The sequence below is a fragment of the Theropithecus gelada genome, chromosome 10 (assembly GCF_003255815.1).
Source record: "Theropithecus gelada isolate Dixy chromosome 10, Tgel_1.0, whole genome shotgun sequence".
Lineage (NCBI taxonomy): Eukaryota > Metazoa > Chordata > Mammalia > Primates > Cercopithecidae > Theropithecus > Theropithecus gelada.
This window is the reverse complement of record NC_037678.1, coordinates 75,510,043-75,531,805: the sequence shown is the minus strand read 5'-3', so window position 1 is coordinate 75,531,805 and position 21,763 is coordinate 75,510,043. Positions and strand designations below refer to the sequence as shown.

General features: G+C 52.3%; 1 protein-coding gene across 5 annotated transcripts in view; it reads right to left on the bottom strand.

Moving 5' to 3' along the window:
• SMOX (spermine oxidase) overlaps window positions 1–21,763 on the bottom strand; it is a 39,479-nt gene that overhangs the window by 6,817 nt on the left and 10,899 nt on the right. For 4 of the 5 annotated variants that reach the window (XM_025400184.1, XM_025400186.1, XM_025400188.1 and 1 more), the window contains 2 exons: window positions 5,856–6,089; window positions 3,556–3,782 (listed from right to left, as the gene is read on the bottom strand). In XM_025400184.1, coding sequence (XP_025255969.1) covers window positions 3,556–3,782; window positions 5,856–6,063 — 435 coding nt within the window. In that variant the 5' untranslated portion in view covers window positions 6,064–6,089. Of the gene's footprint in view, window positions 1–3,555; window positions 3,783–5,855; window positions 6,090–9,201; window positions 9,387–21,763 lie in introns of those variants that run through there. The other variant, XM_025400187.1, reaches the window with a different exon arrangement.

The window sequence follows — 21,763 nt, the reverse complement described above, 5'->3', positions numbered from 1 at the left end:
AGAACTCTGGACTTGATCCAAGGCCCTGGCATCGCTGGAGGGCTGAGCAAAAAGGCGGCAGGATCACATGCCCACAGCTGTCATTCCCAGGACACCAGCTAATGGAGGCTCCTTGGCCGGGCCTCTGTGGCTGAGCTGATGAATGGTTTGTTTCCCTTCCTAAAGTGAGTGTGGTCAGCACACATGTCTGGGAATGGTGTCTGCCCTGTCCCCCAGCCCTGGGGCCACAGGGTGAAGGAAGATGGCAAAGCGCAGTGATGTCCACCACCCTCCACCACCACCATCTCACTCAAGGGGAAGGCCTCCACCTGAGACACAGACATGAATTAAACTTATCTCTGGAGACTAAATTACAAAGAAGAAAGTGAGGGAAATTGTTTTGTCTTGCCTCCCTGCAATCAGGAGATGCTGAGTGGTTAGCCTTAGCTGGAGTCCTCAGCACATTCTTCACCCAGGAGCACTGCCAAGGGTCAGGGTTTCAATTTGCCTCCTCCTCCCTGGGTTTTTCCCTTGGGCAATAAGCAACATGGTAGCCAGTCCTTAGCTTATGTTAACTAGAGGCCAAAATGCCCAGCTGAGGAGTAACAAATTTAGTCCATCGACATGACTCTTTGTATCAGCCACCAACTACGACAGCCTTCACTGCACATGGGTGTGCCATATGGCACAGTCTCCTCTCCTGGATTATCTGACACCTTCCCAATGTGACCCAAGGAAAATGGGACACGTCTGTGTCAGCTAATAATACTCACCCCAATTCTCATTAAGCATTTATCATTGGATCTCATTCAATCCTCATAATACTATGAGGTAGGTACCACCATGCCCATTTTACAGAAGAGGAAAGTAAGGTTCAGAGAGGTTCAATAACCTGCTCAAGATTCCACAGCTAATAAATGGTAGAACTGGTATTTGATCAAGGCAGTCTTACTCCAGAAACTAAGCTCTAGATGATACTATTGCACAAACTCATTTATTTGTTAATAAATAAAATACATTCAAATGAGTGGCTCTTCAAAGTCATCATCTTTGGGGGGCTGCATATTTATTATGAAGCCACATTGAGGCAAGGCTTCACGTGCTTAGAGCACACCTCCTCAGAATGGCCTCTAGGATTGGTTAAAAGCCACACAAAGAAATCTTGACATCATCATCATGCCTTATCCTTTTGACTCAAAACATCACCACCTAGATGATAATCCACCATATCCACCCCATATTCACAATGCACACTCTTGACTTTCAAAAATCAAACCCACCTGCAGAATTTGATGATGATCTACTTTTAAACACATTTGAAAAAACAAACCATGGGCCCTGAAAGTCATTTTCAAAAGGCATCCATGTTTGAATCACTCACAATAACCTGGGAATCAGGCTGGGGCTGATTTCCAGCAGACCAGAGAGGTCTACTTTGAAGAATACTAGTTCTTATCTGACCCATTAACAATTCAGTCTCTTGGCACATGAGTGAGAATGCACAATACAATGGACTGCACACAACGTACCTTGTTGGTGCACACACACAAGACACTGAGTGTGCCTGTCCTCCATAGAGCAGGGACCGACCCAAAGCAAGGGTCATGTCTCCTTTCTCATGCCCAAGAGATTAGAAAACGCACAATAGGCTGGGCGCGGTGGCTCCCGCTTGTAAATCCCAGCACTTTGGGAGGCCGATCACCTGAGGGCAGGAGTTTGAGACCAGCCTGACCAACACGGAGAAACCCCGTTTCTACTAAACATACAAAATTAGCTGGGCATGGTGGTGCATGCCTGTAATCCCAGCTACTCAGAGGCTGAGGCAGGAGAACCACTTGAACCTGAGAGGCGGAGGTTGTGGTGAGCCGAGATCGTGCCATTGCACTCCAGTCTGGACAACGAGAGCAAAATGCCATCTCAAAAAAAAGAAAGAAAAGAAAGAAAGAAGGAAAAGAAACAAAGAAGGAAAGAAAGAAAGAAAAGAAAATGCACAATAGGTGTTTGCTGGCCAAATTACTGACCTGGAGTGAAGGATCATTACACCATAAATGACAAGCTATCAGATGACAGGGCCTACACATTACTTTGCTTGTTCAGTGCAGTTCACACAGCTAAAGAATACTAACAATATTAATAATTTTTTTTAAATCTGAATAAAACAAGGATGTGTGCCATTGCCACTTCTATCCAACACTTTACTGAGATACTAACCCGTGCAGTAAGGCAAGAAAAAAATAAAACTGTCTACAGCTGTGCTATCCAACACAGCAGCTACTAGACACCTGTAGCAATTTAAAATTAAGAAATTAGGCCAGGTACAGTGGCTCACATCTGTAATCCCAGCACTTTGGGAGGCCAAGGGGGCAGATCATGAACTCAGGAGTTCGAGACCAACCTGAACAACATGGTGAAACTCTGTCTCTACTAAAAATACAAAGATTAGCTGGGCGTGGTGTTGCATGCCTGTAATCCCAGCTACTCAGGAGGCTGAGGCAGGAGAATCGCTTGAACTAGAGAGGTAGAGGTTGCAGTGAGCTGAGATTGTGCCACTGCACTCCAGCCTGGGCGACAGAGCGAGACTCCATCTCAAAAATAAACAACAACAACAAAAAAATTAAATATTCAGTTCCTCGGTTTTACTTGCGTCATTTCAAGTGCTCAAGAGCCAAATGTGGCTAGTGACTGCCACACTGCATAGGGCAGGTCTAAAACATCACCGTCACTGTGGAAAGTTCTATTGGATAAATGCTGGTCTAAGGACCAGAAAGGAAAAAAAGACAAAATTCTCATTTTTTGTGTAGAGTTCTATACATAAATTCCAAAATATTATTAGAATATAAATTAATATAATTAACATAATAGATATATTATTAGAATTAAAAATAATTTAGCAACGTAACAAATCAATATATAAAAATCAATTATATGTCTATATATCAGAAACAATTAGAAAATAAAGTTTTTAAAAATTACTATTTATGGCCAGGTGTGGTGGCTCACACCTGTAATCCCAGCACTTTGGGAGGCCAAGGCAGGCAGATCACGAGGTCAGGAGTTCAAAACCAGTCTGGCCAACACAGTGAAACCCTGTCTCTACTAAAAATACAAAAATTAGCCAGGCGTGGCGGCGCGCGCCTGTAATCCCAGCTACTTACTCGGGAGGCAGAGGCAGGAGAATTGCTTGAACCCAGAAGGCAGAGGTTGCAGTAAGCTGAGATCACACCACTGCACTCCAGCCTGGGCGACAGAGCGAGACTCCGTCCCAAAAAGAAAAAAAACTACTACTTATAAGAGTATCCAAAAACAACAACAGCAACAACCATCAACACGACCCCCACATACCTAGTAATAAATCTAACAAAAAATGTTTAAGGACTTTGTAAAGGAATATTTAATCTTAAACACGTATCAATAATCTCTTGGCTAGTACTTTCCCACTCAATATCTTCATTTACCCTCACATTATCCTGGTTTTCCAAATGCAGGGCCCAGGGAGTGTGCAGAGACATGACCAGAATCACAGATCTCCCAGGTCTCCCCATGCCCTCATGCCCAGCTACTCTGCTCACACCTCACCTCGTTGTATAAATCGCTGAATTCCTCAACCACGTCCTTGGGGATCCTGCGGCCGTGGTTGGTAAGGTAGCAGGCCACGCCATTCTTGGAATAGAGGCTGATGCGGCCCACGCTGCGTTCCCCATCGGTTGTCTCTTCCAGGAGGCCGCTGGCTTCTGCTAGATGATAGATAGGGTTCCCATGGGAGCCATGGATCCAGGTGGCTCCCAGCTCAAAGGTGGCGTGTCCTGAGGGTGACAACAACAGGCCCTTAGAGGCTTAGGGACTTCTCCAGAGAAGGCCAGCACGGCTTCCCCCTCCTTCCTCCAAGAGGGTCTTTCCACCCCTACAACAGGGCAGGAAAGAGATTGAACTCCCACTGCTGGCAAACAACAAAGGTCCTCAGTGAAAAGTTCCCACAGAAAAACACCTTACAGCTAACATAACTGCCACCTTGGATGACTCTGTGATTTGTCCCAGAGTCACCTTACTGGACCAGTTAGAAGGCTCTTCTTTTTCAGTCCCACCTTTTTCTCAGGTAATACCAGATACCAGACCCCACTTCCTCACTGGTGCCTCCTCACCTGGGAGCAGCACTGTGGGCACCTGAGGGTCCCCACCTGGGCTTTTTTCAATTCTTCAACATCCCCAGTGGCTCCAAGATCTAAAGCACTTCCCAGACAGAAAATGGTCCCCTCCAAATTCAACATGGGGCAGGAGAGAAGGCCAAACATCCCAGTTTGCAAGATTCACCCATAAAGCAATCTAAAGCACACTTCCAGGGAAAGTGAAGCCCTCTACATCCTTTGGCGCAGTACAAAAAACCCTGAGAGCCAGACTGGGGCAGGGGACATCTCCTGGGTCCAAGTTGGGATGACCTGGGAACGAGGTCCACTACCCCATTCCCAGCCAAGGTACCATATACTCTGAGGCAAGTTGCCTCTGTGCCTGGGCTGCAGTTTCTTCTTCTGATGCTGCAGAAACTGTCTCCTTCTCCCATTCATCTCCATCCCTACCTAGCTCCCAGGGAAGCTGAAATGATGAAAGGAAAATAGAAATTTTGGGGGGTGTGTTTTGTTTTGTTTTTGCAGGCCTGCTTCAAGATATATGTGGTACATTTTTTGCCAAGATAGTCACAATGATTCCTCCTATCTTTGTACACACACCCCTTTTGCAACGTGACTTTGCCATTCCTCCCATGAGAAGGCGGAGTCTGTTTCCCTGCCAGACACTGTTGTGTGCGCCAGGGGAAAAGGGACAACTTTGGTTATGCCTTGCAGGAAATGCTGTAGGGGAAGACACTTAATGTGATCAAAGTTTCTACAAGAGGCCGAGGCAGGCGGATCACCTGAGGTCAGGAGTTCAAGACCAGCCTGGCCAACATGGTGAAACGCCCGTCTGTACTAAAAATACAAAAATTAGCCAGGTACGGTGGCACACACCTGTAATCCCAGCTACTCAGGAGGCTGAGGCTGGAGAATCTCCTGAACCCCGGAGGCGGAGGTTGCAGTGAACCAAGATCATGCCACTGCACTCCAGCCTGGGTGACACAGCGAGACTGTCTCAAAAAAAAAAAAAAAAAAATCCTCTAGAGGACCAGTGTAGCCACACATTCCAGGCCATGTGTGGTCTCACTGGGTCATTTTCATGGTTCCTACCCACCCAACCCCTCATTGGTCAGATCCCACCAGCCCCCCACCCCCCGGTTGGGAAGCCCTGACCGGGGGATTTCGGGCAATTTCCCCACTCTCTGAGACCCCTGGCAAAGTCTGCCCACCCCTAAGGCAAGTCTCTTACCTGGCTGCTTTCTCCAGGGTCCTCACTGCTCTGCAACCTGGACAGATCCACTTCCCAGATAATCCCAAGACCTGCCCATCACACACATGGAGACCCAAAATCCCCTTTCACCTCTGCTAACCCAGGATCCTACTGCTGCAGGGCTAGCTCTCAGTCATGATAGACTAACTCACAATCAAAAGTTAACAACTACTAGGGCCTTGCAGAAGAATTTCACTTCTTGTGAAATAGAAACTGGCCCACTCAGTACCAAGAGAGCGGGGATGTCCACTCCCTCCTAAACACTGTGAACGCTACGTCAGAATATAGCCAGCATTCTCCCCAAGTGAAAGTCAGGGCCCTACCGTGCCCACTTCAGAGGGCTGCCACGAGGAGCAAAGGAAGCTTCTGGAAAACGCCCAGGCAGGATGCACAATGGAACATCTATCCCAGAAGCTAAAATAATGAGACTTCAGGCAGAGCCGGGAATTAGGAGACTAAAGGTGACCTGGGGAGGTGGCTTGGCTAGACTGGGTGGCACTTACCAAGTTTCACACTCTGCACACGGCCTCCGATGTGGCTGGAAGCCTCAAGCACAGTGACATCCGTGAAGCCCTGCTCGAGAAGTGCTTTGGCTGCAGCCAGGCCAGCCAAGCCGGCGCCGATCACCACCACACGAGGCTGTCCCCTTCTCCGTAGGCCACGACTGAGAGGGTCATCCGCACTGTCGCCACTAGATTCACAACTTTGCATACCGTCCGCACTCACCTTCTAGGAACCTGCAGGAGGAGGTATCACAGCTTACTGGCTCTGCCTTCACTTCCCACCTGCCCCAAGGGACACTCAGGGCTCCCATCACACTCTGCCCTCTGTTGCGGGTGGGGGAACCTGGAGTCCTCTCCCTCCCTCTCTGAGGACCTGGACAAGAAGAGCCACCTCCAAAGGGGCAGGGAGGGAGGGAAGAATAAATAAGAGAAGGTGGCAGGAAGGGAGGAAAAAAGGAAGAAAGGGAGGGAAGGAGAATGTAAGGGAGGGATGCATTTTGGGTCCCCACCAGCAGGCAGGAGACCTAGGAGCCCATCTTAAGCCCCTGAAATTCTCAATCCCACCCCCAAACTTGTTAGGCACTGCTTCTTCCCTGACCACAGGCCCCAAAGTGGAGATGAGAGGCGGCCAGTGAGGAGATGACCAAGAAGGCTACAGTCAGGAGAGACTGGGGCTTGGGGCTGCTGATTCTGGACCAGCTCAGCATGGCATAGCTGCTGTGGTCCATCTGGTGCCAATACTAGGATGCTCACACAGACCCCAGGATACTTGTCTGGACCCAAAGATACTCACACAAATGCCCCAGGATACACAGACCCCAGGATACTTGCCTGGACCCCAGGATACTTGACTGGACCCCAGGATACTTGCCTGGACCCGAAGATACTTGCATGGACCCCAAGATATTCACACAAACCTCAGGATACTCACACAGACCCCAGGATACATGCACACACAACCCTGGACCCTCTGTTCTCCCTCCTTTGCCTGGCTTTTCCCTGGCACTCTCTCTTTCCCTTGCCCCTTCTCTTGTCTCTGGCTTTCTGTTGGTCTTTCACAGCCTCAATAAAGTGGCAATTTGGTGGGCAGGACATAGTCCCACCCTCCCCCAAGAAAGTGCCACGAGGCCTGCATCCAACAAGCCTGCTATTCTGGGTAGGTTGTTTTCCCAGCCACCCAGTCCCTCAGCCACCACAAAGCAGCAAGGAACCCAGGAAACAGTGGACCAAGAGGACCCATGGCACCAGAGGCCAGACATGAAATTGACAGTTACACTAAACCAGTTTGCTCAGAGACGCCAGATTAGGGGAGCTGATGGCTGGGAAGCCAAGGGGGTCCCCAAATCTGGCCCCAGGGCTAGGAGAGGCTGTGTTTCTCTTCCTAGAATGACCCGGAGGGTTTGGAGGTATCTGGGGGCCACCCTGAGGAACAACTCAACTCAGATGCTGTCCCTGTTCCTTCCCTGATTCAAGCAATTTCGATTCCAGCTGTCTTTGCTGAGGTTTAAGTGGCAGCAGTTGCAGAATCTAATAGTATCCAGGATCTAACAGGGAACAAATGTGGGTGGAAGGTGGCTGCTGGACAGCAAACAAGGGGCACTGTCACCCGTACCTAATAAAGCTGTGCATAACTGTTCCCATGACATAGCAATCCCACTCTAAAGCATACACCCAACAGAAAGGGGGCAGATTCCACCAAAGACACATGTTAAAGAGTGTGCACAGCAGCTACATTCATAACAGCCTGAAAATAAAAACACCCCACAAGTCTATCAGCAGGAGGACAGATACATATCCGGTGCTGTAAGTAGCATATCCATACCACGCACTACTCTTCAGCAATAAACAGAACCCAACTACTGATACTCCCAACCACACAGATGCACCTCAACCCACACTGAGCAAAAGAAGCCAGAGACAAAAAGGCACAGACTATGACCTCATTCCCACGAAGCTCAGGAAGAGGCAAACCCAATCTGTGAAGCCAGAGGTCAGAAGAGAGGTTAGGAGGCAGGGAGATGACTGAAGGGGGCAGGAGGGGACTTTCTTATGTAGAGGGAATAAGTATCTTAATCTGAAAAGTGGGTACCCAGGGCACATATGAAGATTCGCTGAGTTACACATTTGAGATATGTGTAATTCACTGTATATATCTACATACACCTCATTAACAAGATAGTCATTCCTGCCTTCCAATCAATCCGTCAAAGGCTGCCACACTGACTTTCTTCTCTATGCATTTCAGGGTCTGACCACTGAGGTTTCCATCCTGCTTTGAACCGCAGCGTCCTTAACATCACTTAAGTGACATGGGTGAGCAAAGGAGGCTTTTTTCGAAATACGCTCAGGCTGAGAAGCTGCTCTTTGTGCCTCCCCCCCGCCGCCCCCCGCCCATTCCACCTACCCTTGCAATACCTGGGCCTGGACTGGAATCCTCTCTCCAACCCCCCCGCCCACCCTCCAGCCCCTAAAAGTCCTCCAAGCTCCCCTGAGACCCAGGCCCGCCAACTCCGTGCAGAATCGGTTCCCAAAAAGGCCGGTAGGTGGCGCCCGAGACCCGGAGCCCCATCCGGGCAGCCTCCAGTTCGGAGGCAAGGGCTCCCGCTCCCCTTCCCAGACAGCTGGTGTCGCGCTTTCGCTGGGGATGAGGCCACGCCGGGAGCAGGGCCGCTCCGGCGCTTTCCTCCTCGCCGCCTCTGTCCTCTTGACTCCCCTCCCTCTCCTCCCTCACCCCAGAGATGCTAGGTCCTGCCTCCCTCCCAGGAGGACAGGCATCAGGGCTGGCTCCAGTCCTCCCCCACCCTACCCCAGGTTCTCCTTCCTGCAGACTAAATTTAGAGGTAAGGATGTGGCCGCCTGCATGGGGCGGGCGGGGAGGGTCAGCGGTGATGCTGCCGGATGTCTGCCAGCCGGGCCGGGACGCTGCGTCAGGTCGGTAAACACGCGGCGTGCTCCGGAGGGGCCGCGCCAGCTGCGAGGGGGACGCCGCCACCCTGCGCACCCTGGACTGACGTGGCGCCGCAACCCGCCCGGCGGCACTGCCCCAGGCAACCCCCCACACAGTCTCCTATCCACTACGGAAAGGCATGGCTGCAGTGGCTCTCACGCCTTACTGGTGGAACCCCTTAAAAAACTGCTATGGAGGTCAGGGTGTAGCAGGTATTAAACTGCGGGTCCCCCTCACCCCAGGCTCCCTGGAGCACCACCTCTGAAAACCAGGGGACCAGATAAGCTCCAGCCTTGGGAAGCCAGGATAGGCGAACAGCGCTCGGTGCCAGCAGGGCCGTCGTAGCCAGCTACCTGCCTTCCCAGCTCCCAGAGCCTTGCATGGGCCCCTTGTCCTCACCGCTCTGTTGTGGCCGTCAAATAAGACCCTCCATGGATGTCACAAGACTGTCAACATTTTCAAGGGCCTCGTGCATAAAAATAATTTGTCAAGTGCGGAAGCTACACCGTGAGCAGACTGTCTCTGGAACAAGCTGTGGAATGGACAATGTGAATGCAGGCAGCCTCCAAGATCAGCAAAGAAAGAACCCCCAGCTCCCTGCACCTGGTCTCAGAGACTTTGAACTCAAACAGACATCGCACATGGAATGCCACGCAAGTAAGCAGGGGCCATGTGAGTCCCCTGTATCCTGACCCTCAGAGCTAATCCCACAGTCCTGTCCCTCCTCAGGCCCTGTCCTAGATAAGCCTGTCAACCCCCAGTGCCTCCAGGAAGCCAGAGGAGCCCCCTACACAGCCCACAGAGGGCAGAGAAATGAGTCTGTCCTGTGGCCCTAATATCATCCCATGGAGCCAGCACACCCTGGACAGCAGCGTCCTTAACATCACTTAATCATCCCATGGAGCCAGCATACCCTGGGGTCCAACCGAAAGGGAGAGAGAGAACATAGCCAGGACGCCTACTGTGTGCTAAACGCCTGGTGGGGAGTGGGGGCAGTAAGGGGCAACTTGTTTTCTGTTGGTGTGTGTCATCGTTTCCTTTCCCTTTTGGGGTTTGTTTCGTTTTGTTTTAATGTATGAGAAACTGCCTTATTGAGGAAGGACAATCGCTTAAATGGTCCTCGGTGCCTGCCCTGTCCTTCTCTCGCCTTGGGGAAAGAAAGAAAGAAAGAACATCCACTCCTTGATCTGTATGCACAGGAGAAACAGAACACCCTGTACTTTTTGAGCAGATAAAGGAGAGAAGAAAAAAGTGCTGGCTCAGCCAGGCAGGGAAGAGGAGGAGGGCGGGCAACAGACACTTGCCTTCTTGCTCCTGCTTCCATGGCAAAGGGGGGGGTGTAAGCCTCTTGCCCAGTGCCTGCACCCACGCCTTGAGTTAATTCTTCATGTCCCCAAGCAGGCAATGCCTGGGAGCATCAAGAAATCAGGCCAGCCAGGGCACGAGTGCACCCCCTGGTCCCCGGCAATTTCATCCAAGATGCCGTGCAGCCAATTCTCCAGCCTGCAGGACTCCGCCTCCCCCAGCTGTCCAGAGCCGCCACCACCCTGACTGAAGTGTCCCAAGAAGCCACATTGGACACAGGAAAGTAGCAGGATATGGAGAGAGGAAAAGAGGGAAGAAAAGCCCCGTCCTGTGGCAGGGTTGCCAAAGACGGATGAATAAAGACTCAGAGGTCAGGTGACCAGAGTGGGCATGAGCCACCAAACTTTGTGTGAACTGCCACTTCTTCATCCCATCCCTGGAACATCCTCCCCAATTTCATTTTGACACTCTCAGAAATATATACTCTAGTTGCAGTGAGCTGAGATCGCATCATTGTGCTCCAGCCTGGGCAACAGAGTGAGACCCTGTCTCAGAAAAAAAAAAAAAAAGTAAAGAAATTTACACTCCAGCAAGTACCTCCTAAGGGCCAAATACTAGAGACACGTGTTAGTCCTGGTCTCCAACGTTTGACCCTGCCAAGCCCCCCTTGGAAGTGGCCAGAACTAAACTGGGGGCACCACCCAACTCCTGGCACTTTCCTCACTGAGGTCAAATCACAGGACCACCAAGCAGTCCCTAGGCTCAAATCTGGAGTCACCCTTAGTGGGAGACCCTCCTCATTCGTCGGTTCAAGCCATGGCAACCCCACAGCCTGAATCATTGTCACCTCCACCGTAGCTGCCCCAGGAGCACCTCCCACCCCCCTCCTCTATCTGAGCCTCACCTATGCAGGTCTCAATCTCCCAGCCCCACCCTCCAAGGATAAGCACAGCTGGGCATCTCGTTGACCAGGGAATATAATTTAGCAGTTCACTGAGTACCTACTATGTAGCAGGCCTGGGGAAGATCTCTGCATGTCAGCCTTGCCCTCTCGACCCAGCTGGCCTTTCTAGCTTCAGTTCTCACTCACAACTCCCCCTCCGAAACATACACACAGACCCCCAACTTCACCAAAAGCCGGGAGCCTCCCCAGCCCAGCCCACCTGAAGGCCTGCAGGAAACAGCCTCCCTCATACACATCAGAGAAGCTGGTTCTGGGTTCTCTTAACATATGCACACCTTGTGTGATTTCAGGGCTGGGTGCTGCTCGAACCACCAGCAAGGCCTGCTCCATTACTGTTTCCTGAAGCAACAGACACCCTTGAAATGTGAGTCCCTCATACTGGTTCTGCACTGTCACCTGCCCCCCAGCCTACCCCAAAGCACAGGCATCTCACCCCAGGAAATTCTGTTGTCTATTATCTCAAGAATGAGGTTGGAGCCCCACAGCCACAAAGCAGGGCTGAGGTCCCAGGCTAGACTGGTGAGCCCCTGCCCAAGGTAAGCACAGCCAAGCCCTGTGAGTGAACCACAGTGGACTCAATCACCCAGCTGGGTGTGCGGTGCCCTTTCTTTAACATTGAAGCCCACCTCAGCATCACCCAAAAATCAGTACATCACGCCTCTCTCCAAGAGTGGCTACTGAAACAAAACAGTGCCAGGAGAGGCCAGCCTCCTGTACCCCACACCCTTCCAAGACACCCCTCACAAGACATAAAAATCTGGCCAGGTGTGGTCAGAGCCATTACAGGTGGCTCATGCCTGTAATCCCGGCACTTTGGGAGGCCAAAGTGGGAGGATCACTTGAGCCCAGGAGTTAAGAGACCAGCCTGGACAACATAGTGAGACCTAGTTTCTACTAAAAATTAAAAATCGCAAACATATTCAGACTATCGGAAACATAAACAAAAAAAAAAATTTAAAAATTAGCTAGTTGTGGCGAAATGCGTCTGTAGTCCCAGCTACACAGGAGACCAAGGACGAAGGATGGCTTGAGCCTGGAAGTTTGAGGTTGCAATGAGCTATGATAGCGCCATGGCACTCTAGTCTGGGCAACAGAGCAAGACCCTGTCTCTAAAATAAACTAAAATAAAGCTTTACTTTTGAAAAGAGAGAGAGAGAGAACCAGGCATGGTGGCTCACGCCTATAATCCCAGTACTTTGGGAGGCCGAGGCAAGTGGATCACTTGAAGTCAGGAGTTTGAGACCAGCCTGGCCAACATGGTGAAACCCTGTCTCTACTAAAAATACAAAAATTAGCCGGGTGTGGTGATGCGTGCCTGTAATCCCAGCTACTCGGGAGGCTGAGGCAGGAGAATCACTTGAACCCGGGAGGTAGAGGGTGCAGTGAGTCAAGATCACACCACTGCACTCCAGCCTGGGTGACAGAGTGAGACTCCATCTCAAAAAAAAAAAAAAAAGAGAGAGAGAGAGACAGAGAAACTCCTACCCATCTCTGGCCCCCTCTGAACACAGGCTATTCCCAAGTGTGCCTGAGCCCTGCCTTTTTCTCAAGGTCACCCCAGGATGAATTTCCTAATCCGTTTCCCAGAGAAGAAGAGTGAGGCTCCCAGGAAGTTGGCCCACCTGGCTCACTTTGCCTGGCTCCCCTTGGAACCCAGGACTCCACCAGCTGAAGTGCCCCAAAATATACCCAGCCCTTCCACCAGCAGCCTCCTCCCTCCTCCAACCCCACATCTGCTCATGAGACCTGTCCAGGACTGTGGTGCCCTCGGCAACAGGGGACAGCTCACTTGCCCCCTTCCTGACCAGCCTTGGGGACTTTAAACCTCTCTTCCCAGTGGAGACTTCTAGTCCCTGAGGGTAGCCCCACCTCAGTTTCCCCATGCCTCCCGCCCCCACCCTGCTTTCTCAGGTTTCTAACAGGAGGAGAGGGAGTGGGAGGGAAGCTGGGGAGCTGCTCCAGGGGCACATCTTTGGACTGCCTGGAAGTCTGGGGAGGGATTTGGATTCTTGAGGCCCCCCAGACAATGCAATTATTCTTCAAATGTAAAAACGCCCAGAAATCCCAGACCAGCTGCTTTGCACAACGGCCCAGACAAAGGGGCTCTGTGTCTGCGGTGAGGCTCCTCCCACCCCTCAACCGGGGAGGGGCTGGGCCCCAACTCCTCCCAGCCAGACCCTCCCCAGCCTCCTCACTCAGGCCAGTCAGGAAGTAAAAGGACTGCTGGGCCAGGCTGGGCCGCCAGGGAGGGAGAAGGGGGTGGCAGGTGTGGGGAACAGAGCAGGGGCAGCCCATGAGTCCAGGAAACACAAGGGGAGGGAGAGAACACTGGCCCAGGAGCCTGGAGACCTGGGTTCAGGCCCCAGCTCAATCTCTACCTTGCCAGGTGACCCCTGGGCCAGTGTCTTCCCTTCTCCAGGCCCCATTTGGCCAACACCTCTGAACTCACTCCAAGGATGCACCCTCTGTACCCCACCACTGCACACTTGTCTCAGCCCTATCTGATATCTGAAGGCTTCCTTTGGTCTTCAAGCTTTCCCATCTGTAAAATGGGGATAGGTACAGCTACTTTGTAGGACGATTAAATTAGCACAGGTAAAAGGTGTGGCCACTGTGAGGGTCATCTCAGAGCGGGCGGGAGAGGGAGGAAGATCCCCAAAGAGACCAGTACAAAAGTCACCTTTCCTAGAGCCCAGAGCTCTGTCTCACTTATAGAAGAGCCCCGATCTTCATCTGAGCTCAGAACCCAGCCTTCACCTTGGCCCCAACCCTAATATCAGGCTGGACCTTGACAATGACATCATGCAGGCACCCCACATCTGTATCTGGCTAACCCCAACCCAATGCTGACTCGGCCTGAGCCTCTCAATCCTGACTCAGTCTGACCATCCTCCCCACTGTTGAGGGGAAGGGGGCATCAGAGGTGGTGGCCATTAGCCAGTTCCAAGCTCACGAAAGGGAAAAGCTGTGGGAGCCTCTTTCAGCAGAGCCCCCGCCCCCAGCAATGTCCCCTGGCCCTCACAGGCCAAAAACACGGAAGGGCTCCATCATCCTGCCTGGCACCCAGACTTCTCTCCAAGCACATTGTCATTGCTACCCACATTTCTTCCCTAAAATCATAAAGTCCCTAAAAGCACAACTTTAAAAAGGCTTTGTAAGCCAATTTCAGATGAGAAGAAGGAGCCAGGGGCCCTTGGCAGGCATGTGTTGCAAGGAGAGGCAGCCATTGGCTCAGTGCATGGAGGGACAGAGCCAAAGACACGGCCCCCACAGGCACTGGGAGGCAAAAGCAGGAGGGCCCCCCGGGAGAGGTGAGCACTTTGGGGCGTCTCTGTGTCCCTTGGTGTCCTGCACACCACCGAGGTTCATTGTTTCAGGACCCTTTTGCCTGGGAGGCATAAGGTGATTTTATAGCTCCCTGTAGGGGCAGACCCAGGAGACTACTCAACTAGAAACCTAATTGGGGGTGGAGGAGGGGAAGAAAGCTCAGAAAGAAGCCAGAGAGGCTGGGGGGGTGGATACATTGGCTCACACCTGCAATCCCAGCACTTTGGGAGGCCAAGGCAGGAGGATTGCTTCAGTCTAGAAAGTCAAGGCTACAGTGAACCATGATCACACCACTGCACTCCAGCTTGGGAGACAGAGCAAGACTTTGTCTCAAAAAACAGAAGCCAGACAAAGGGCAGGGTCTTTCTGATGGGCAGAAAGCTCACTGAGGGCCCTGATGACAGTGTCAGTCAGAGAGAAAAACAGGTGCAGACGGGCCAGAACAGAGGCTGGTACTGCAATTCCTTCCCCAGGCCACATCCCTGCAGCTTTATCCCAATCCCCACCCTATAGGTCCCACCTTCAGCAACAATTAGCCACTTGATCACACTCTGACAATAGATTAGGTCAGGCCCTGGGCACAATTGCTCTGAACACCTCTGAACCTTTCAAGCTCTGGGCCAGCCCCACCAGCTCAGTTTCCACTTTCAGTCTCCTCACACCCCACACCCTGCTTCCCATCTTTGTGTATGTCTATCTGCAGACGTCCCTGGCTTGCCAGATAGATAGTCATCACTCAGCAGACAGAACCCACATTCTTCCCATCAGATTCCAGATCTTCCAGAGATAGGCAAGCTCCATGCCCTCTCAGCAACCAGAGATCTGCTGGGAGGATATGCCACTCCAGGATGCTACTAGAGAAGATGAATTGCCCAGGCAGCAGCCTCTGCCACTAACCAGTGTGGCCTTGTGAGAGTCTGTTAGCACTTGAACCTCATTTTCCCCATTTGTCTAATAGGGAAAATCACCCCTACCCTGAGAGAGGCCAGCCTTGACTCCCGAACCTATTCACCAGCCTCCTGTATCCCCAGCAAAGTCTACTGCAGCTTCCTTTAGTGGCTCTCAAGATAAGACCCCATGGTCTGGATTCCCTCCCTGTAAGCAAGACCTAACACCCCAACTCTGAATTCCCCTGCAGGAAGTCATCAACCACACAGGTGTAAGAAAGACCAGGCCCAGCATGGCGGCTCATGCCTATAATTCCAGTGCTTTAGGAAGCTGAGGCAGGAGGATTGCTCGAGGTCAGGAAGTTGAGACCAGCCTGGGCAACACAGCAAGACCCTGTCTCTACAAAAATAAAAATTTAAAAATTAGCTAGGGCTGGGGACAGCGGTTCACGCCTGTAATCCCAGCACTTTGGGAGGCCGAGGCAGGTGAATCACGAGGTCAGGAGTTCGAGACCAGCCTGGCCAACAGGGTGAAACACCGTCTCTACTAAAAATACAAAAATTAGCCAGAAGGGGTGACATGCACCTGTTAATCCCAGCTACTTAGGAGGCTGAGGCAGGAGAATCGCTTGAACCTGGGAGGCGGAGGTTGCAGTGAGCCAAGATCACCCCACTGCACTCCAGCCTGGGCGACAGAGCGAGACTCCATGTCAAAAAAAAAAAAAAAAAAAAACTTAGCTAGGGCATGGTGATGCACAACTGGAGTCCCAGCTACTCCAAAGGCTGAGGTGGGAGGATCACCTGAGCCCAGGTGTGTAAGGCTGCAATGAGCTATGATCATGCCACTCTACTCCACTATGGGCGACCTTGTCTCTAAATAAAAAAAAAAGACCACAGAACCGGTCACTGCCCTGGCGAATACGCTGGTGCAAGACTGCCCTTGATAACAGCAGATGAGGCCACTGGCAGGAGAGGGTCAATAGGTGATGGTGCTCACAGCTGCTCGCTTCCTTAGAAAAAAAGTCTCCTAACACAGCTGAAACCCAGAGAGGGAATACTAGCCTCAAGACCAAGGTATCAGCCTTGTTTTGAGGTACCCAAGTCACCACAGCCCTTGGGGAACCCCAGGAAGAGACACTTCTCTTACACACACACACAAATCATGAAAGCGTATTTCCTTATGTTTCATTTGATGACCCAACTTAATAAACAGGCCTATCCTTTGGGAACACCTTATAGTACCACAGTTTTCACACAGGTCCTGGGGTGTGATACTGGCTTTTGAATACCAGTCATTTGAATCCCCACCACTTATTAGATGAGTGATCTGAGCCTCAGTTTCCTCATCAGTAAAATAGGGATAAAGTGTGCCTGCCCCACAGGGGTGTGTGACAATGCATGCAGAGGGCTTATCCCAGAGCCAGGTGTGTAGCAGCAACAGTCCTTATGTTTTCCTACAGGCCCCAGTCTGCACACTAGTGGTAGTCACTGCAGGGAAGATTGGGCCGGGTAAGAGGCAGGGGTGGGGATGAAGGAAGCCCAGCCAGTAGAAAGATCACAGATCCCCCTGCAGAATGGTTCCAGAGCAGAGCCACCAGGCCTCAGAGAGAGCCACCCTACCCCACAGAGATACAGTTATGGACTAACAATGGGAAGAACAGGATAGAAGGGTCGCCCCGCTATCCTACTTGGTAGGGGTGCTTGGAGCTCCTAGGCTAGGGCTGTGAGGCTGCAGGTGCAACAACAGGACAATCTGTGTGGCCACCAGCCTCTAAGATGCCCCTCAGTGATCCCCGCCTCCTGGGATTCATGCCTTGGTGTAGTTCTCTCCCAAGCTGACCATTGCAGCCAATAGGATATGGCAGAAATGATGGAATGTTACTTCTGAAACTAGACATAAAAGACACTGTGGCTTCCACCTTGCTCCCTGGGGCAGCTTACTCTGGGAGAAGCCAGTCACCATGTGGGAAGGACACTCAGGCAACCCTGGGGCAGCCCACAGGGCACAGAACTGAGCCCTCCCATAAACAGCCAAACCGTCCTGCCACGCATGTGAGCGCACCGCCTCAGAAGCAAATCCTCCTGCCCCTTCAGATGTCTGCAGCGCTGGCTGACACTGTGACTGCAACCTCATGAGAGAGCCTGAGCCAGAACCACCCAACTAAACTGCTACCAAATTCCCGACCTACACAAACTGTGAGCGTAATAAATGTCTACTGCCATTTTCAGCTACCGGTTTTGGGGTCACTGGTTAGCCAACAATAGATAACTAAGAGTCAGCATCTCTCTCCCCACAGAGACTCCCCAAAGTGGATCAGGTAAACACTCACCCAACCAGACCCCGCTGTTCTGAAATGCAGAGCTAGGATGAAGTGGGCAGGTAGCCTGCTCCAGGTCCTACAGCTTACAAGGCCCAAGAGACAGGAATGTCTTCCAGCCAGTACATTAGACTCACCTGGAGATTTTTACAAATAACCCCTACCTATACCAGGTCATCTAAATTAGACTCTCTGGAGTGGGGCCCAACCATGGATTTTTTTTTTTTTCTTTAAGGACCTACATGATGCTAACGTACAGCCAAGGCTCAGGTTCCAATCGCAGCCTCCTGGCCAGCCCAGAGCCACTGGGGTCTGACAGTGCAGGAGAGGAGGAGGCAGAGAGAGCCACAAGGCCAGGCAGTGCCCAAGCTCTCCACCCTGGGCTTAGGCTTGGGTCTCCCTCCACCCCGCTGCTGCCCAGCTCCCAAAGCCCCCTGCTCTCCAGGCATACAAAGCACCTCAGGCCACACAGATGTCCTTGCCCAACCTTGTTCACACACCGCCACACATAGTCGCATCTTCCCCGTCTTTCTCTCTGCATCTCAACACCCTCTTCAGGTCCAACCTCTGTGCTGGGACTGCTCCCCTAGAGGACGGGAGCCAGGAAGCAGGGATGGGGTCTAGCTCTGAGTGATCTTGGAAAGACTGTTTCCTCATCCACAAAATGGGAATGACCATCACATCTGTTCTGCTCTCTGCTGGGTCCCAGGCTCCTCATCAGAAGCCCTTAGAGAGACCTATATTTGTATGTTTTGTCTCCCGCAAGATGCACCCTTGCCTGGCCCTGCATCAGCCCCTGGAGATTCCGCAGCAGTGGATTAAAGAGACAGGGCCCTGCCCTGAGGCTCACAGCCAGTGAACTCAAAGGTACAGAAATAAGGATCATGATGAATTCAAGAGACGATGGGAAGGAAGACCTAATGGAGGGTGGAAGAGGAGGCGGAAATTCCCAGGAGAGAGAAGTGAGCTCCACGTAGGGAAACTGCACATGCAGAGGCTCAGAGGCGCTGCTAACAGGATCATCTCTCAACATGTGATTCCAAAGCTGTCCCTTTTCACTCTCTCCCAGAACTCACCTGGACCGGCTTGGAATCCCCTGGTCCCACGCTATGCACTCTCCTGAGCTTCCTCCATAACTTTGGCAGCCGCCTCACCCAGCCCTGGGAGTTGGGAGTCGGAAGTGGGGAGTGGGGAAGCCTTCCAGCGTCAGGTGGGGAGAACACACCTCCCGCCTCCGCTCAGGGCCTGCCCCAGCCCCACCCGTGCCGCCCTGCGCTTCCTGGGCAAGTCAGCCATGCAGGTTGGCTCCCCGAGGCGCCCTGGGGAAGGGCAGGACGCACACCTGCCAGGAGGCACACGACCTGCCACCCAAGGCACCAGGAAGGGGGCGGGGCAGGCACAGGCGCTGGAGACACACAGGCCCTGCAACCCGGTGGCCGCCGCGAATGGGAGTCTGGATGGGCACCGGGCAGGTGGGGGGCACGTTTCCAGCCTAGGGTGGGGCCGGTGCTAAGGAGACTGGAGAAAAGCACAGACACGGTTCGTGAGTGAGGCCTACGGCAGGGAGGGGAGTAGCAGGGGACAGATTTTTCATTCATTCAAAAAGCTTTCTGGAGGGCTACCTGTGCCAGGCACTGTCTGAGGCACTGGGGATACTGCAACACCCAGATGCCCCCCTTAAGGATCTGTCAGGTCAGGGAAAAGCAGGGCGGAGAGACCGGAAACTGTTTGCACAGGGGCGTCAGGGAAAGCCTCCTGCCAAGGCAACGCTGCAGCAGAGGTGCAGTGCTGTGTCAACCTCCTGGGGACTTGCTGAATGGCAGGATGTGGGGTGAGGGCAAGGGCCACATCAGCATGACCTGGGTGAGCAGGCATGACACCACTGGGACAAACCCAGACCAGTTCTAACTGTGTCAACTGGTCATCATCTTTGCCCTTCACAACAAGCTGGTGGGGTCAGAAAAATGACAGAAGCCAAATACCTCAGTGCAGGACTGCAGTGGGGAGGTCAGCCCAGGGGTCTGATTACTAAGCCCAGTTCTCTCCTCCTGGCTATCAGCATGGTTGGGAGAGTTTCTCCAAGCCGCCTGCTATTGCAGGGCCAAGCACACCCCGAAACACAGCCCCCTGCATCAGGCATCACCTGCAGGCACGGCCCCGACGTGAGTCAGTGTCCCCAGCACCACCTGGCAGAGAGATCCGCCCATTCTGCAGCCTGGACACTTGACGCCTGGGAGGTGTGAGCTGGCAGCTGAGGGGGTGGCTTCCCGGTGGGGCTTCTCCCCTATCCCTGCCAGGAGCCGCAGCATCACAATTCTGGGGTGAAGGAGAACAGCCCAGTCAGCACTTTCCGCTGACTCTTTCAAAACCACTCACAAGAACTGAGGCCTGTGAGCTCAGCCCGGGCGCAGTTCCCCCTCAGCGGCCCCTCGTGACTCTGCACAAAGCCCAACTGTGCTTCAGCTCCAGCCCTGGGGAGGGGGTGGGGTCTCCGGCAAGCCCATCCTGTCTCCTGAGCCACAAGGTCCCACTCCGCCCAGCCTGGGACCTGTGCTTTCTGCCCACAAAGAGACACGACAGCCCCAGTGTCAGAGCTGTCTGAGCTGTGCTGGATCCGGGCAGCCTTCCTCCCAGAAGGTGGGGAAGGGTCTTCCTCCGCTGTAAACCCTTTTCCAGCACAAATACCTCTCTTACGGTGTCCACGCAACATAATTTATCATAGAGCAAAGGTGGCATACATAATCCCAAAACGAAAAAAGGAAAATATCCAAAGAAAAATCTAGTCACCAGATGAACCTCACAGCAAACCTCTATTTTGCCCCTCCTGTGCCAGGCCCTTTGCTGGGCACTTTCCATTCATTGCATCTTTTAATAATCATAAACTCCCTGCTGCCCATTTTACAGATGAGGAAACGGGCCCCAAGAGGTTCAGAGGCATGACAGAGGCCACCTGGATGGAGCGAGGGGCAGGGTGGGGCAACACTGCTCAACCCTTGCTCTGACCTCAGGCCCCCCCACTCAGCCTCCCCAGGGGTGCTGCAGGCCTGAGGACTACCCTGGCTTGGCAATTTTCCCATCTTACTCCTCCCCACATACTGATATGCACACATTGTGCCAGGCACTTGGGGCTGGCAGGAGTCATCTCAAGGCCTGACGGCTCACTCCAGCTTCACTGCCAAAGCCTGGGGCTGCCACAGCTACCTGCTTTCTGGCCTGGGCACTTAGTGGGGTCCCTGCAGGTCATCCTGGTCTCCCTGCCCCATGCAGCTGGATTAGGCTTGCCAGGCACTAAACTAGCCAGGCCCCAGTCCTTCACCCTCGATCTCCTCCTCCATAAACAGGGCCAGGGACAAGTTCTAATTGCTTTGGCCAGCACAAAAGAAAATTCAAAAAGCAAGTAACTCATAACTGCGTCTAGACGGTCCTCGATCACTGGCCCAAGACTTTCCCCTCCTGGTGACTTCAGGGCACATTAACTGTGCTCTCCTAACAAGTCCACAGGACTAACCAATAAAGCACTTTCCATAGAATTCAACCATGAAGCCCAGTCCCCCACCCAAGTGAGAGCTGGAACCAGGTCTCAAAAGCCACTGAGGTTCATTTCAAAATGCACACATGGGCCATGCACCCATGATTTAATCCATAAAACCCCTACGGAGTTGAGACGCTGAGTTTGGACATAAACATATTCTTTAGGCCCTTTTGTGGCGTTCAAAGACAGAATAACTCACTAGCTTTTGAAGCATCAAGAAAGGTCTGTTCTTAAAATCCTGTCATCATTGTTATCACTCTATTTTTAGCTGAATACGTCTGAGATACAGAGTGCAGTGCCAAGCGTTTTGTGTGGAATATCTCAATCCTCACATCAATACCCCCATACTACAGAGGAGGCAACTGAGATTCAGAGAGGTTCCACAGCCTGCCATGAGCCTGCCTCTGAACTTTACTTAGTAATATATTAAGCCTCAGGCCTTGCTCTTTTTAAAATCTAATGAAGAAGCAGCTGGGTGCAGTGGCTCATGCCTGTAATCTCAGCACTTTGGAAGGCCGAAGTGGGCGGATCACTTGAAGTCAGGAGTTTGAGACCAGCCTGGCCAACATGGTGAAACCCCATCTCTACTAAAAATACAAAAATTAGCCGGGTATGGTGGCGGGTACCT